The sequence below is a fragment of the Canis lupus genome, chromosome 21 (genome assembly GCF_011100685.1).
Source record: "Canis lupus familiaris isolate Mischka breed German Shepherd chromosome 21, alternate assembly UU_Cfam_GSD_1.0, whole genome shotgun sequence".
Taxonomy (NCBI): domain Eukaryota; kingdom Metazoa; phylum Chordata; class Mammalia; order Carnivora; family Canidae; genus Canis; species Canis lupus.
Window position 1 is genome coordinate 46,952,250 of NC_049242.1, and position 14,438 is coordinate 46,966,687.

General features: G+C 36.5%; 1 protein-coding gene across 1 annotated transcript in view; it reads left to right on the forward strand.

Moving 5' to 3' along the window:
• Nucleotides 1-14,438, forward strand: part of LUZP2 (leucine zipper protein 2) — a 551,161-nt gene that overhangs the window by 510,707 nt on the left and 26,016 nt on the right. Inside the window, exon 10 of the mRNA XM_038568129.1 lies at nt 11,440-11,532. Coding sequence (XP_038424057.1) covers nt 11,440-11,532 — 93 coding nt within the window. The remainder of the gene's footprint in view (nt 1-11,439; nt 11,533-14,438) is intronic.

Consider the following 14,438-nt stretch of genomic DNA (forward strand, 5'->3'; position numbering starts at 1 on the left):
ATTCCAATCGCTTTATTCATGTTCAGGGTCCTCATTCCAAGGAAGATACAGACCACAGCTTGGTCTTGGAGAGGCCATTGCATGTGCAGGCTTTGGCAGGATGTTCATCCCATCATTTCTCATTGTTTGAGTTCTTCAGTGCCCTTATACTGGCCTCTAGTTGCCAATGGTACAGGTTCTGTACATCTCATTTGTGTCCTCTCTTTAACACATCACTGTCCCTCATTGGCTGTTGCCAGTTTTCTTAATATCATTGTTTCCCCTTCCCCCCCCCCTTTTTTTTTTTTTTCATTTGTTCAGGTAGGAGAGTAAATGTAATCCCTGTTATTCAATCTTGGTTAGAAATGAAATCTAATCTCATTCTAAGACAATTAAATATTATATTTAAAGTACATACCAGTTGAAAGAAATATGTTGTGATATATATTTTATATATACTATATATGTTTGCATATATATAAATATACATATATATACATATATATATGTGTATATATATATATATATATATATATATATATATATATTTGCACTTATAATTTGCTGTGAGGATACTGTTTGTGAGCCCAGAATCAAAGCTTTATTTTTCCACACCATTCACTTTCACACTCCCTGATTATTCTTCTGGATCTTTTCCACTGCTAAGGAAAGAACTTCACACATCACCTATTCCAATTTCCTCATGTGATATATTAAAAATATGCAGTATATAAAAATCAATTTAAATTAGAGAACAGCCACGTAGGTAATATACGTGCCTATGCTTCCTCCAACAGAACATGGAAATGACTAAGATGTGCCATTTACTTTGGAATTCTTTCTTTGACAAGCGCACTGCTAAGGATGCTCATTTCACCCATTTACAAAAGTTTCTTTAATAGTTTTTATCTTTAAGATAGGTTCTCAGTGCTATTTCAAAGGTTTAGGCTTTGGGATTTTTTCATCAGAGAAGAAAAGAGAGGAGCACATGGGTGGCTCATTTGGGTAAGCGTTTGCCCAGGTCAGCTCAGGTCATAATCCAGGCGTTCTGGGATCAAGCCCCGCATCAGGCTCCCTGCTCAGCAGAGTCTGCTTTTCCCTCTGTTCCTCCCCCTGCTCATGCTCTCTCTCCTCTCTCTCTCTCTCTCTCTCTGTCAAATAAATAAATAAAACTTTAAAAAAAGAAAAGAAAGAGAGAGAGAAAGAGAAGAAAGAAGAGAAAAAAAAGAGAAAGAAAGAAAAAAAAGAAGAAAAGAAAAAAAAGACACAAGAAACAGAAAAGAAAAAAGAAGCAAAGAAAAAAAAGAAAGACAAAAAAGACAAAAGAGATAAAAGGTCTTCCGATCCTCGTCGCTCTCAGCTGCTCTTCTCCTCGTCCTCTCCCTCCTCGCCTCTCTCCTCTCCTCTCTCCTCTCCTCTCCTCTCACTCCCTCCCTCCCTCTCGCAAGAGAAGAGAACCTTGGATATACTACTGAGGAAATGTAAAACTATTTTGCCTTGGATAGAATTACGGAACATATTCAAGTGCTAGGAAAATGAGTATCTAACACATTTCTAAATTGCTGTAAGAGGTATTTGTTCAGTTTCCTGTGGCTACTGTAACACATCACAAAGAATAATGTGATGGTTTAAAATAACAGAAATTTATTTTCTCACATGTCTAGAGACTTGAAATCTGAAATTTCACAATACCATACTCTCTCTGGGAGTTTTAGGGGGAAAATAGACTCCCTGCATGCGTCTTTCACTTTCTGGTGGTTGTGTGAATATTCCTAAGTCTCTTGTCTCTACTTTCATCTCCAAGAAAAGAAGAGAACCTTCAAAATCTTTTTTTTTAAATTATTTATTTATTTATGATAGTCACAGAGAGAGAGAGAGAGAGAGAGAGAGAGGCAGAGACACAGGCAGAGGGAGAAGCAGGCCCCATGCACTGGGAGCCCGACGTGGGATTCGATGCCGGGTCTCCAGGATCGCGCCCTGGGCCAAAGGCAGGCGCCAAACCGCTGCACCACCCAGGGATCCCAGAAGAGAACCTTCAACACCAAACTCTGCTAAATCTGATCTGAGAATTTTCAGCCTCAGGAATTATGAGAAAATATTCTGTTGTTTAGGCCCCCCAGTTTATGGTATTATGTTATGACAACCTAATTGGACTAAGACACCAGGTAATTTCCTCTTCCCTTAATTTCATCCTTAATTTCATCACATCCTTTACCATATAAGGATGGTATTTGTTTTGCCATTGGACGTAACATATATTTTTGTGGGGCTCCATTGTATACCAGATAGCCTATTAAGTAGAAAAATCTGTCATTGTTTTCATTTTTAGCTAAATGATACAGTTTGTTTTCAATCTATAATTTAAAAAGTTACAAATATCACGGTTTACGATTAGAAAATAAATATAGTTTCAGTGGTATGCCATGACCCACATTGCTGCTTGTACCCATTTCCCTCTTGGTTTTTCACTTTTTCTTTTACTGAGGCATAATTGACAGAGAACGTTATATTAGTTTCACTTATACAACATAATGATTTGATATTTGTATATGTTGCAAAAGGATCGCAGCAATAATTTCTAGTTAACATCTGTCACCATACAAAGTTACAAAATCATTTTTTCTTGTGATGAGAACTTTGAAGAGTTATTCTCAGCCACTTTCAAATTATGCAATGCACTATTATTGACTGTAGTCACCATGTTGTACATTAAAGACTCATAACTTTTTTATTTTATAACTGAAAATGTATATTTGACCCCCTTTACCCATTTTGCCCACCACCCAATCCCCACCTCTGGCAATCGCCAATCTGTTCTCGGGATCTGTGAACTTATTTCTTGGTTATATTTTTCGTATTTTGCTTTTAGTGAGAACATAGTGCTTCTCTTTTTCTGTGTGACTTGTGTTACAAACGTAATATTCTCAAGGCCCAACCATGTCACTGCAAATGGCAAAATTTCATTCTATTTATGGCTGAATAATATTATATATATATTATATATATGATAATATTCTATTTCCATCTTTATCCATTTATCTATAGTTGGACATTTAAGTTGTTTCTATGTCTTGGCTATTGTAAAGAATGCTGCAATGAACATGGGGGTATATATATCATTTCAAGTTAGTACTTTTGTTTTCTTCAGAGAAATACCCAGACTTGGATTATTTGATAGTTCTATTTTTCATTTTTTGAGAAAATTTCGTACTGTTTCCCATAATGTCTACACCAATTTACATTCCTAGTGACAGTGCAGGGTGGGGAGTGGTCAGTGCCCTTTGCACCACCAACGTTTTTTATTTCTTAGCTTTTTGATAATGGCCTTTCTAACAAATGTGAGGTGATATGTCATTATAGTTTTGGTTTGCATTTCCCTTATGATTAATAATGATGAGCATCTTTTCAAGTACCTGTTGATATTTATATATGATTTGAAAATATTTCTTTACCACTCAGAACATTGTCTTTTCATTTTGGTAATGGTTCCTTTAGCTGTGAAGAAGCTTTCTAGTTTGCCATAACCTCATTTATTTACTTTTGCTTTTGTTGCCTTTGCTTTTGGTGTCATATCATCTCCGCAACCAATGTCAAGGAGCTTACCACCCGCATTTTCTTCTAGGAATTTTATAGTCACAGGTCTTATATTCAATATTTTAATCCATTTTGAATGGTGTATGGTGTAAGAGAGTGGTCCAGTTTTATTCTTTTGCATGTAGCTGTTCAGTTTTCCACCACCATTTTTTGAAAAGATTGTCTTTTCTCCATCGTATATCCTTGGCTTCTGTATCATTAATTAATTGAACATATAGGTGCAGGTATATTTCTTAGCTCTCTATCCTGTTCCATTAATCCATGTGTCTCTGTATTTGTACCAATACCATGCTTCTTTGATTACTATAGTTTTATGATATAGTTTGAAATCAGGAGGCCTGATGCCTTGAACTTTGTTCTTGGTCAAGATGGCATTGGCTATATGGGGTCTTTTGTGGTTCCACATGAGTTTTAGAATTATTCAACCTATTTCTAGGAAAAATGCCATTAAAATTTTGATAAGGGTTGCACTGAACCTGTAGATTTCTTTGGGTCATCTGGACATTTTAACAATACCGAGTCTTCCAATTCACGAGCATGACATATTTATCTATTTATTTGTATGTTCTACAACTTTTTTTCATTGATGTCATAGTTTTCAGTGTCTTTCATCTCCTTGTTTAAGTTTATTTCTGAGCATTTTATAATTGGTAATGCTTTCGTAACTAAGATCATTCTCTTAATTTCTCTTTTTGATAACTTGTTATTAGTGTATAGAAACATAATAGATTTTTGTATATTGTTTTTATATCCCGCAACATTACTGGATTCATTTACTATCCAGAATGTCTTATTAATTCTAAAAGGTTTTTGGAGCAGTCCTTTTGGTTTTCCATATATAGTATCATGTCTTCTGTGAACAGAGGCAAGTTTACTTCTTCCTTTCTGTTTGGATTCCTTTTATTTACTTTTTCTTGCCTACCTGCTCTGGCTAGAACTTACAAAGCTATATTGAGTAAAAATGGCAAGAGTGGATTTTGTTCTCTTGCTCCTAATTTTAGAGGAAAAGCTTTTAGCTTTTTACCATTGAATATGATATTGGCTCTGTGTTTGTCATATATGGTCTTTATTATGTTTAGGTACATTTCCTCTCTCCCCACTTTGTTGAGAGTTTCTGGAAAGTAAATGGGTGGAGAGTTTTACAAATGTTTCTTGTGCATCTACTGAGATGATTCTATGATTTTTATCCTTCATTTTGTTAATGTCATTTATCACACTGATTTGCAGATATTGAACCATCGTGCATCACTAGAAGAAATCTCACTATGGCATATGATCTTTTTAGTGTATTTTTGAATTTGATTCGCTAATATTCTGTCGAGAATTCTTGCATCCATGTTTATCAGGGATATTGTTCTGCAAGTTTCTTTTCTTGCAGTGTACCTGTCTGATTTTGGTAGCAGGATGATGCTGGCCTTGTGAAATGAGTTTGGAAGGATTTTCTCTTCTTCTATTTTTAGGGAGAGTTTGAGAAAAATTGGTATTAATGAGTCATTAACCATTTCTCAAAATCACGAGTGAAGTCACCTGGTTTGGACTCTGGTACCTCCAGACAATGGAATGTTAATCAACACTAAAAAGAAATGAGCTATTAAGACGTGAAAAGACATGGAGGAAACCTAGATGCATATTACTAAGTGAAAGAAATCAATCTGAAATAGCTACATACTGTATGGTTTCAATATAGGACACTCTAGAAAAGGAAAATCTGTGGAAAATCTTAAAAGAACAGTGGTGTCCAGGGTTGAGGAAGGTAGGGATGAATAGGAAGAACCCAGAAGATTTTTAGGAGCCATGAAAAATATTCTGATCATTTAATGATGGATATGTGTTCTTATACATTATTCCAAACCCAAGAGTGAACCCGAGTGAAAACTGTGAGCACTAGATGACAATGATGTGTTGATGCAGGTCCATCTCTGATAACATTTGTAGTAACCTGGTGTGGGATGTTGATAATGGGGAGGCTGTGCATGTGAAGGACTGGGGCTATATGAAAAATCTTTATGCCTCTCCCTCAATTTTGTTGTGAACACAAAATTGTTCTATAAATATAAAGTAAAAAAAAAAAAAAAAAAAAGACAACCAACAAAACAAAACAAAACCATGCTGCAGTTTAGGTGTTCTTGACCTAATTTAGCAACGCAGCAGAAAACAGAAACCCTCCAAAGTTATATGCATTTTCCAAGTCCCCAATTTATTTATGTGCTAATCCAGAATCTGAAACCTCATTTCTTAAGTCCAAAAATATATTATCTTTCCCTAAAGTCAGTTCCCATTCTGTACTAATTCATCATATTTAACAAGGCTACTTTCCAAAGAGGCATCTCACTGATGACAAACGTTTATATGTATTATATGTATTTATTTATTTTTAAATATTTTATTTACTTATTCATGAGAGACACAGAGAGAGAGAGAGGCAGAGACACAGGCAGAGGGAGAAGCAGGCTCCATGCAGGGAGCCTGATGTGGGACTCGATCCCGGGACTCCAGGATCACGCCCTGGGCTGAAGGTGGCGCTAAACTGCTGAGCCACCCAGGCTGCCCAGTATATATATTATATTTAATGTAAGTTCCTCAATACTACATTTTTGTATTTAAAGTAATTTAACTTTTTAGATTTTGTTGCTCACGCTGGTGAAGCAATGTATCATTTCCTCCAGTTGTTGAAAGTAATTAATATATGTGTTTTTTTTTCCTGAAGCAAAATGGAGATAACTTCAGTTTTGATATAGACGTTGGCAAACCAGGCACCCCGGTTTATTAATATGTGAACACAAGGGTAGCGATGGCAAACTTATGGAAGAGAAAAATTACACTGTCATTCTTTTCCCTCCACTTTTTCTAAATTTAACAGTTAATGAAGCTGTTTTTATCATCTGTCCAAAGTAGCAAAAGCCCACGAAAACAGACAGGTAGGTAGGTAGGTAGGTAGGTAACTAGGTAGGAAGAAAAGAAGGGAGGAAGGAAGGAAGGAAAAAAAGGGAAAAAAAGAAAAAAGAAAGAAGAAAGAAATAAAAAGACCAAAGAAAAGAACAAGACCATCAATAAATGAACACAGAGACACGTCATCAAATAAAATAGACCCTCCTCCTCCACGAAATAAACAGAAAAAGAAAGAAGAAGAAGAAGGGGGAAAAGAAGAAAGAAAGAAAGAAAGAAAGAAAGAAAGAAAGAGAAAGCAAGCCTTTTATTTTGGACATATTCCTTGTCTCAGCCTTACCACCAGAATCTGGGGGCATTTTCACAAATGTACATTACTTGCATGAAAAAAATATCAAACATTAAATTTTATTAATATGCTACATATTTATATTTTAGAAAGATATTTAAAATCTACCCTAAAAGGTAATCTCCATCATTGGTGAACCTGTTATTATTCCTATGAGCCTCTCTAGGTGGGTTGTGTTTCCTTCCTGTTAGTTCCGTGGTAAACCTGTACGTCAGCCCTTACGTTGTGCTATCAGTTTTATGTTATTGATTTGACTCCCTGTGTCATCCAGGTCTCTGTAATTCTGTGCAACCAACATTGACGCTTACCAGATTAAATGAAGCAGCTTTATTGATAGAACATCAATAAATGTTCTGTCAATTTAAAACAGAGCTCACAATACCAAGGAAAAGATAGAAGTAAGGCGTCTGGGAATGGGCAGAAACAAAGGCTGCTTCATAAGACTGGGTGTATGAACCATAAGGAACAGTCTTACCGTAGAAACAACTTGGACAAGGCACCCTACTGGAATTAATGTACGTAATCATTTATGGCCTCCTTTTAATATAATCAAAATTAAATTCTGGGACGCCTGGGTGGCTCAGCGGTTTAGAGCCTGCCTTTGGCCCAGGGTGTGATCCTGGAGTCCCGGGATCAAGTCCCACATCGGGCTTACTGCATGGAGCCTGCTTCTTCCTCTGCTTGTCTCTCTCTCTCTCTCTCTCTCTCTCTCTCTCTGTGTGTGTGTGTCTCATGAATAAATAAATAAAATATTTTAAAAAATTAAATTCTAAGAATGGAAGTTTCATGACCTAACTTGGGTCACGTGCCAATATATTGGGTCGGTCAGGGAAGTTGACACATAAAACAGCACTTTGGAAACACCATACCATGAAAGAGGAACGAAATCCAGAATGAAATCAGGAGCTATTAGGAAGGTAGAAGCTATGATGACAATTAATGAAGAACAAATGGTAGCTCTCTGAGATCAAGAAGCATGTTTTTTAATGCTTGATATCAGTTCCAAACACACTACTTCAGAGTGGATGCCCAATTAATGTTGACTCACGCTGCTAGAAGTAATTCAAAGTGTCCTATTTTGGAAAGATTTCTTTAACCATAAATATCTCCATTCCTCTTGATTTAGTTTTGATCCTTAATTCTTATTTTCCTTTAGTCATGAGAAATATATTTTAAATAAACGATGAAAAGAAAACCAAAACTTACTGAGTACAAAATAGGTACTAGCTTCAAAGGATGCAACAATGAATAAGGCATGATATCCTCCCTTCATGGGTTTCTAGCTTATAAAGAGAGTCAACGTTTAAACCCGATGACTAGTGTGATAATGAGCTATCTCGCAGACTGGTACCACGAAGATTGATACTCCTCACCACATTATAACCTAAAATTCAGAACCACCGATGTCTTTACCTGAAATACACATTTTTGCAAGTGCACGCTATGAAATATTATTTAGACGTGTAAAGGATAGTTACAGCCTTACACTTACCTTTAGGTAGATAAAGCATATATATGTGTATAAAAATAGAATTAAGGCCGTCACGAGCACTATAATTGTGACTGTGTAAATATCCATGCATGTAGGTATGGACAAAGGTTGAAAGACGACACTGAGAAACAAAAATAGCTATCGCCAGAGTGATGGATTTTATATTTCATTTTCCTTTAATGCTATTATACAGTAAATGAATTTTCAAAGTTATGTTAGGACTATTTAGCCAATACTTTGATTGCTCAACGGAAACAAAATACACTACGATTATTCCTTGCCTCTATATCTTTTGGTAGTTGTGGTTCTTGCTGTAATGGCCGGGAGAGACTTTCCTTCCCTATTAGCATTTATGTATTCCCCCTGCATTTTTTAACCTATTTCTTCAAATTATCTGTAATTTGTGGGTTATAGGAAGTCCAGTAGGTTTTAGCTAGACGGAATGGCTGTTTTGAGTCATGTTAATCCATTTAACACTGCTGCTGAATAGTGTCTGTCTAAGTCCTAAGTGCTTTAAACTCTCTGTTAGCCACACACAGGTAACCCTCTCTGCTACAAACCTAACTTTTCTCCATGTTTCTCTATTACTACAGAATTTTTTTTGATTTCGTAGGTTCTAATCTTTGCTCTCAACAAAGAGCAATCTCTTTTCAACTGCCAGAATTAAAGTGTTTTTTTAAATTTTTATTTATTTATGATAGTCACAGAGAGAGAGAGAGAGAGAGGCAGAGACACAGGCAGAGGGAGAAGCAGGCTCCATGCACCGGGAGCCCGACGTGGGATTCGATCCCGGGTCTCCAGGATCGCGCCCTGGGCCAAAGACAGGCGCTAAACCACTGCACCACCCAGGGATCCTTATTATTTTTATTTTTAAAGATTTTATTTATTTATTCATGAGAGATACAGAGAGAGAGGCAGAGACACAGGCAGAGGGAGAAGCAGGCTCTATGCAGGGAGCCCGACGTGGGACTCGATCCTGAGTCTCTAGGATCATGTCCTGAGCCAAAGGCAGATGCTTAATACTTCAGTTCAGGCTTTGTTACCATCTACTTGATCAATGTACATTGCTTCTTTCTTGGTTTCCACACCCTAATTTTCTTCTGTTCCATTTTTGCCTTTGTATTGCTACTATCTCACCCTAACAAAGGCCATAGCCATGTCATATGCCTGCATTAAAAGACCCAATGGACTCTCTTATGGCTACTAAATTTAAATACATATTTGCTACTCAATTTTGGAATTTCTTCCCTCCCTTGTAGCATTTTTCTTGAGCATTTTTCTCATGCTAACTCTACTGCAGAAAAACAGCTGAATCTTCCTCCTACAGATCTTTGCTTATACTGTTCCCTTCACCTGGAATGCTGTCCCTCATTCTTGTCCCTTAATCACTCAGAGGTCCATTTTAAAGCTTGCCCTTTCCACTATTCCTTTTATTATGATCCCAAATGGATTTGACTTCCATTCTCTCCAAATATATACAGTTTTTTTTTGGTCCCCTCTTTTATTAATCTGCTTTATCTTAGGACTATTCATGTGAATAAAAATCAGATTATATAAATCCTATGAAGACAAAAACAACACCTTTATCATCTTTATAGCCACCAACAATATCTAATACAGAGTACTGGCTTATCCAAAGACATTTTATTTTCCTGTTTACACTTCTTATTCTTATGGAAGGTACAGAGGGGGAGATCAGAAGATAGCAGTCTTCAACAAGGAAGAAGAGGAGAGAAAGAGAGACTAAAAGGGGGGGGGTTGCCTTCTGGAACTCATACAATGAAGCTGAATTTCTTTAAGCATAAAGGAAGAAGAACTTATTTACTTATTTGTTTGCTTATTGATTATTATATGTAAAGCCCAGAATGTGGGTAACTCAATATAGGGACTATAGTAGTCAACTCAAGTGTTTTATTTTCTATTTAATTCTCTAATATGCTACTAGTTTTATTGATTTTTTTTTACATTTAATATTCTACTAGTTTTATGAAGTATCTTTGGTTTTTATTTTTATCAAAGTATTATTTTGGAAGAATGTTCCACTGCGAACAAATGTGACTGCCTATGGAAAACTGGGTCAGTGTGTGTGAAAGTAGCACAGAGAAAATCTGAGTGGGTTTGGATACTTTGATCAGACCATAACTTTGACTTTGTCTTCCTGGGTCCCCAATGCTTAGAAGCCCCTTTTCTTCCTCCTCTGTGATCCACTAAGATCACAGTTTCGGACCAATCATATTAGCATTCCCTGAGTTTAGTTTTTGTCTGTCCTACAATAGCAGCCTCACAGATTGGTGAACCTAACAGCATATTCAAATCAGCTTTGCCCAAGAAGCACACATTCCAGCGCATAATCTTAGACCAGCCTAAAGGGATATTTACAGACATTAATTATGCATAGCCTTCCATGGTGAGAACCTGAAAAGTTGCCTTTTAAAAAAAATGTTTTAGGGGCACCTGGGTGGCTCAGTCAGTGAGGCATCTGACTTCAGCTCAGGTCATGATTCTTGGGTCCTGGGGTGGATCCCAGCATCAGGCTCCCTGCTCAGCAGGGAATCTGCTTTTCCCTCGCCCCCCTGCCCCCGCCCTCCCTGCTTCCTCAAATGAATAAAATCTTTTTAAAATTATTTAGTTTTCCTAAAGAGATTAATTTTAGAATAATATTTAAGATTTTTAGCGATAGGAAGCAGTACTTGATTAGTTAGTAAAGCATTGAAGTAAATGTAATCCTCTGTAAATTACAGTGAGCTGTTACGAAGCATTTTCCTTTTTATTGCAAATATGAAGGGTGCACTTATATTTCTCAGATATACTTGGAGTTAAAATATGGAAAAGACAAAATTTTTCGCTTTTTGTGGAAATAGTAACATTAAAATAAAGCTTATTATGCAAGAAATATTTCCAGTAGGAACATAATGCCTTTTGGACCTCATCAATGCAAAATGGAACAGAACCTATTTTGCTTACTTTCGAAGTTAAGAATTTGTATGTACAATTTTGAAAGCCTCTGATATATACAAATTGCTGTTTTATTCATTTTCCTTGAGGGTGATATTGCCATTGTAACTTATTTTACAATAGTCACACGGATCTATTTGTTGAACTTATTTCTCTCTCTCTCTCTCTCTCTCTTTTTCTCTAGCCTCCGCAAACCTTTCCTGGAAGGAATGAGAGCTTTCAAATTGAGACAACAAGGGAAGAAAATCCGAGCACCACCGAGTGCAATTCTCAAAAGGTAAGAATAACTTAAAATGGTTTTCACAGTGTTCAACTTGAAAATAAGAACATAAACACTTTAACAATTCTAGTTCATGCCCCCATGAAACTTTCTGTATGTGATATCTACTATCTAAACATTGTACTTTAAAATTTGAAAAAGCAAATATTTTTTGGCTGTCAGTGAAGTAGGTGTCCTGTTAGGAAATGTAACCAGACTCTTAGGAGTACTAGAAGTTGAGTGGTCAGAGTGGCAAGAGGTGAGCACATGCTCAGCAATGTGCTCATTCCCACTACCACGTGACAGAAAGCTGTTAAAATATTTATTATTATTATTATTATTATTATTAAAGATTTTATTTTTATTCATGAGAGACACAGAGAGAGAGGCAGAGACACAGGCAGAGCGAGAAGCAGGCTCCACGCAGGGAGCCCGATGCGGGAATCGATCCTGGAACTTCAGTATCACGCCCTGGGCCTGAAGGCAGGAGCTAAACCACTGAGCCACCCAGGGATCCCTGTTAAAATATTTAAAACAAAAACGAAACCCCAAAGGATGTGATTCAATCGTCTTCTCCCTATAAATAAAATAAACCCAGCATCATAGAGACATCACATTGAAGACAGATTCTTTACCTTCAAGTGATAATAGGAAATATATAATTGTGCCCTTTTTTATTTCTCATAATAATGTAATGAAATTTCAATTATGGAACTTTGGCACAATTACAGATCTATAATGTCTGGAGATGAGAAACAGCAGACGACAACCGGGTTGAGTAGATTCAAAGTTAGGCTTTAACCTGTTTGACAGAATGAAAAGTATCTGCTAAAGCTGTTCATGAATGAAAAGACATCAGACTACAGCAAAGAAAATAAGGTAGAAAAGACGCATATATTAACGAAGTCTGTCTCTTTTTCTTGTATTGGCTGCCAAAGAGAATTTAGAAATATGAATTTCTCAACAATTCCACCTTCAAATCTTTGTGTGTTTAAACATGTACCAATTTAGAACATAATAAAATTAATGATAAGTAGAAACGAAAATCTCTACAATGTACCTCTAAATAAAGAAGTCCAGGTTCTCTGCAGGAAGGAACATTTTGCTAAAGACAGATAGGTCTCTGACATGTGAACCATCAGAATAAAAGGACGAGAATAGAGTGCAGACAGTGGTGGGATATATGCCTGAAAGGGCAATTTGAGACTTAAATGTGAAAGACTCTGGGTTCCCAAGCCAAAGAGTTTGGTTGGAATTAAGGTTAAATAGTTCAGGTTTCCAAATGTTTGTGTCCAATTAAGCTATGAGACCATAGGGTTAATTTTAAGAATGTTTTTATTTGATATATTTTTATATGCTTATTTGTGTGTGTGTTGGTTTGTTTCACTCTCCTTCTATGATTACTGTTCTTTTCTGTCCCTGATAATTCCTTTCCCTTCATCAAGTCTCGTGAGCAGTGACTACGTTGTTGCAGGTCCCAACCTGGGTCCCTTCAAAACTCTGTCTCTGCCTGCACCCAGGAGAATGCTCTGTCTCTAACCCGACCTCAGCCTAGATTTTAGTCTTTGGAGTTTGCACTTCCAAAAAGCTACACTTTGTAGTGCAGAGAGTGCTCAGTATTCATAGGCTGTAGATTCAATTACATTTAAAGGCTGTGAGAGTAATATAGATGAGTGAGATAGACCAGATGTGAGCAGTAGGAATTAGTGGAACTGGTGTGAACATCAATTTTCAAATTTTAGACCTGCCGTTCTTAGCTGTCCTGACAATAGCATCACCTGGAGAGTTCTTATAAAATACTGACGCCAGGAGCCAACATCAGAAAAATTAACTCAACATCTCGGCATGTGGGGTCTAGAGGTTAGTTGTATTTATTTTTTCAATTGCTCCAGGTGATTCTAATAGGCAGTCAAGTTTCACTTCCAGGGCATTTCACATGAAAATGAGCATTAAAATCATGTGAGGAGGTTTTAAAAAGTAAGATTCTAAGAAATTCTTAAGGAAACTATAAACGACTAGGACTAAATGTAATCTCCAATTTATTTATTTATTTGTTTGTTGTTTGTTTATTTATTTATTTATTTATTTATTTATTTATTTATTTATTTATTATTATTTCTTTTACATGGACCCGGCAACCCTCTTTCCAATCCAGGTAAATCTGGGGCAGATGATTTGTGAACAATAATTTGAAAAACTTTGGTTTAGATACCTTTAGTATATTGTTTAATAATGGGTTTTCTGCTTCTCTTACTCTGTTACATTTACATTTTAAAGAGGGAAGTGTCTAAATTAGGCTCTATAATGGTCATATGAAAGACCGTGTTCCTTTGATAGTGGGTAGGAGAGATCCATCCCCAAATCTTTTGTTTATTATGTAACGATATATAAAACCAGGGTTGATGTAGGACCGTGGAATTGATCCGGAAGTTGTCACGTGATTTCATCCATTGCTGAGCTCTCTCTCCATGAGAAGTCTAGTGGACCATCAACACCCCCAAGCTACAGTAACCAGAGGATGATTAATTTTAAGCATGGAGACTCCTATAGTTCCTTTCCAGGATTCTCCAGTGCTGGGACCAGGCCTGCTGACTTCTTCAGCCTTACAGAAAGAAAGCAGGGGGATCTTTGGGTTTATGAGAACTGTTGTTACTCAGTTTGTCTAAAATCACCCAGAATACTCTTATTTGTGTTTCATATCATGCAATGTGGTTGTTTCCATTTTAATATAGCAACAGGAAAATACCTTCAACTTGACTTTAGCAGCTGCAGACTCAGCCCCAATTTGGGTGGCTTTAATTGAATGTCCAAATGAGGTATCCAAACATAGTTTCATAAAGTAATTGCAAAGTAAATTTACCCTTGTCTGGGAAAGGGATTAGTGCATTTTCCAGGGTAAGAAAGATAGTTATATTAGACAGAAT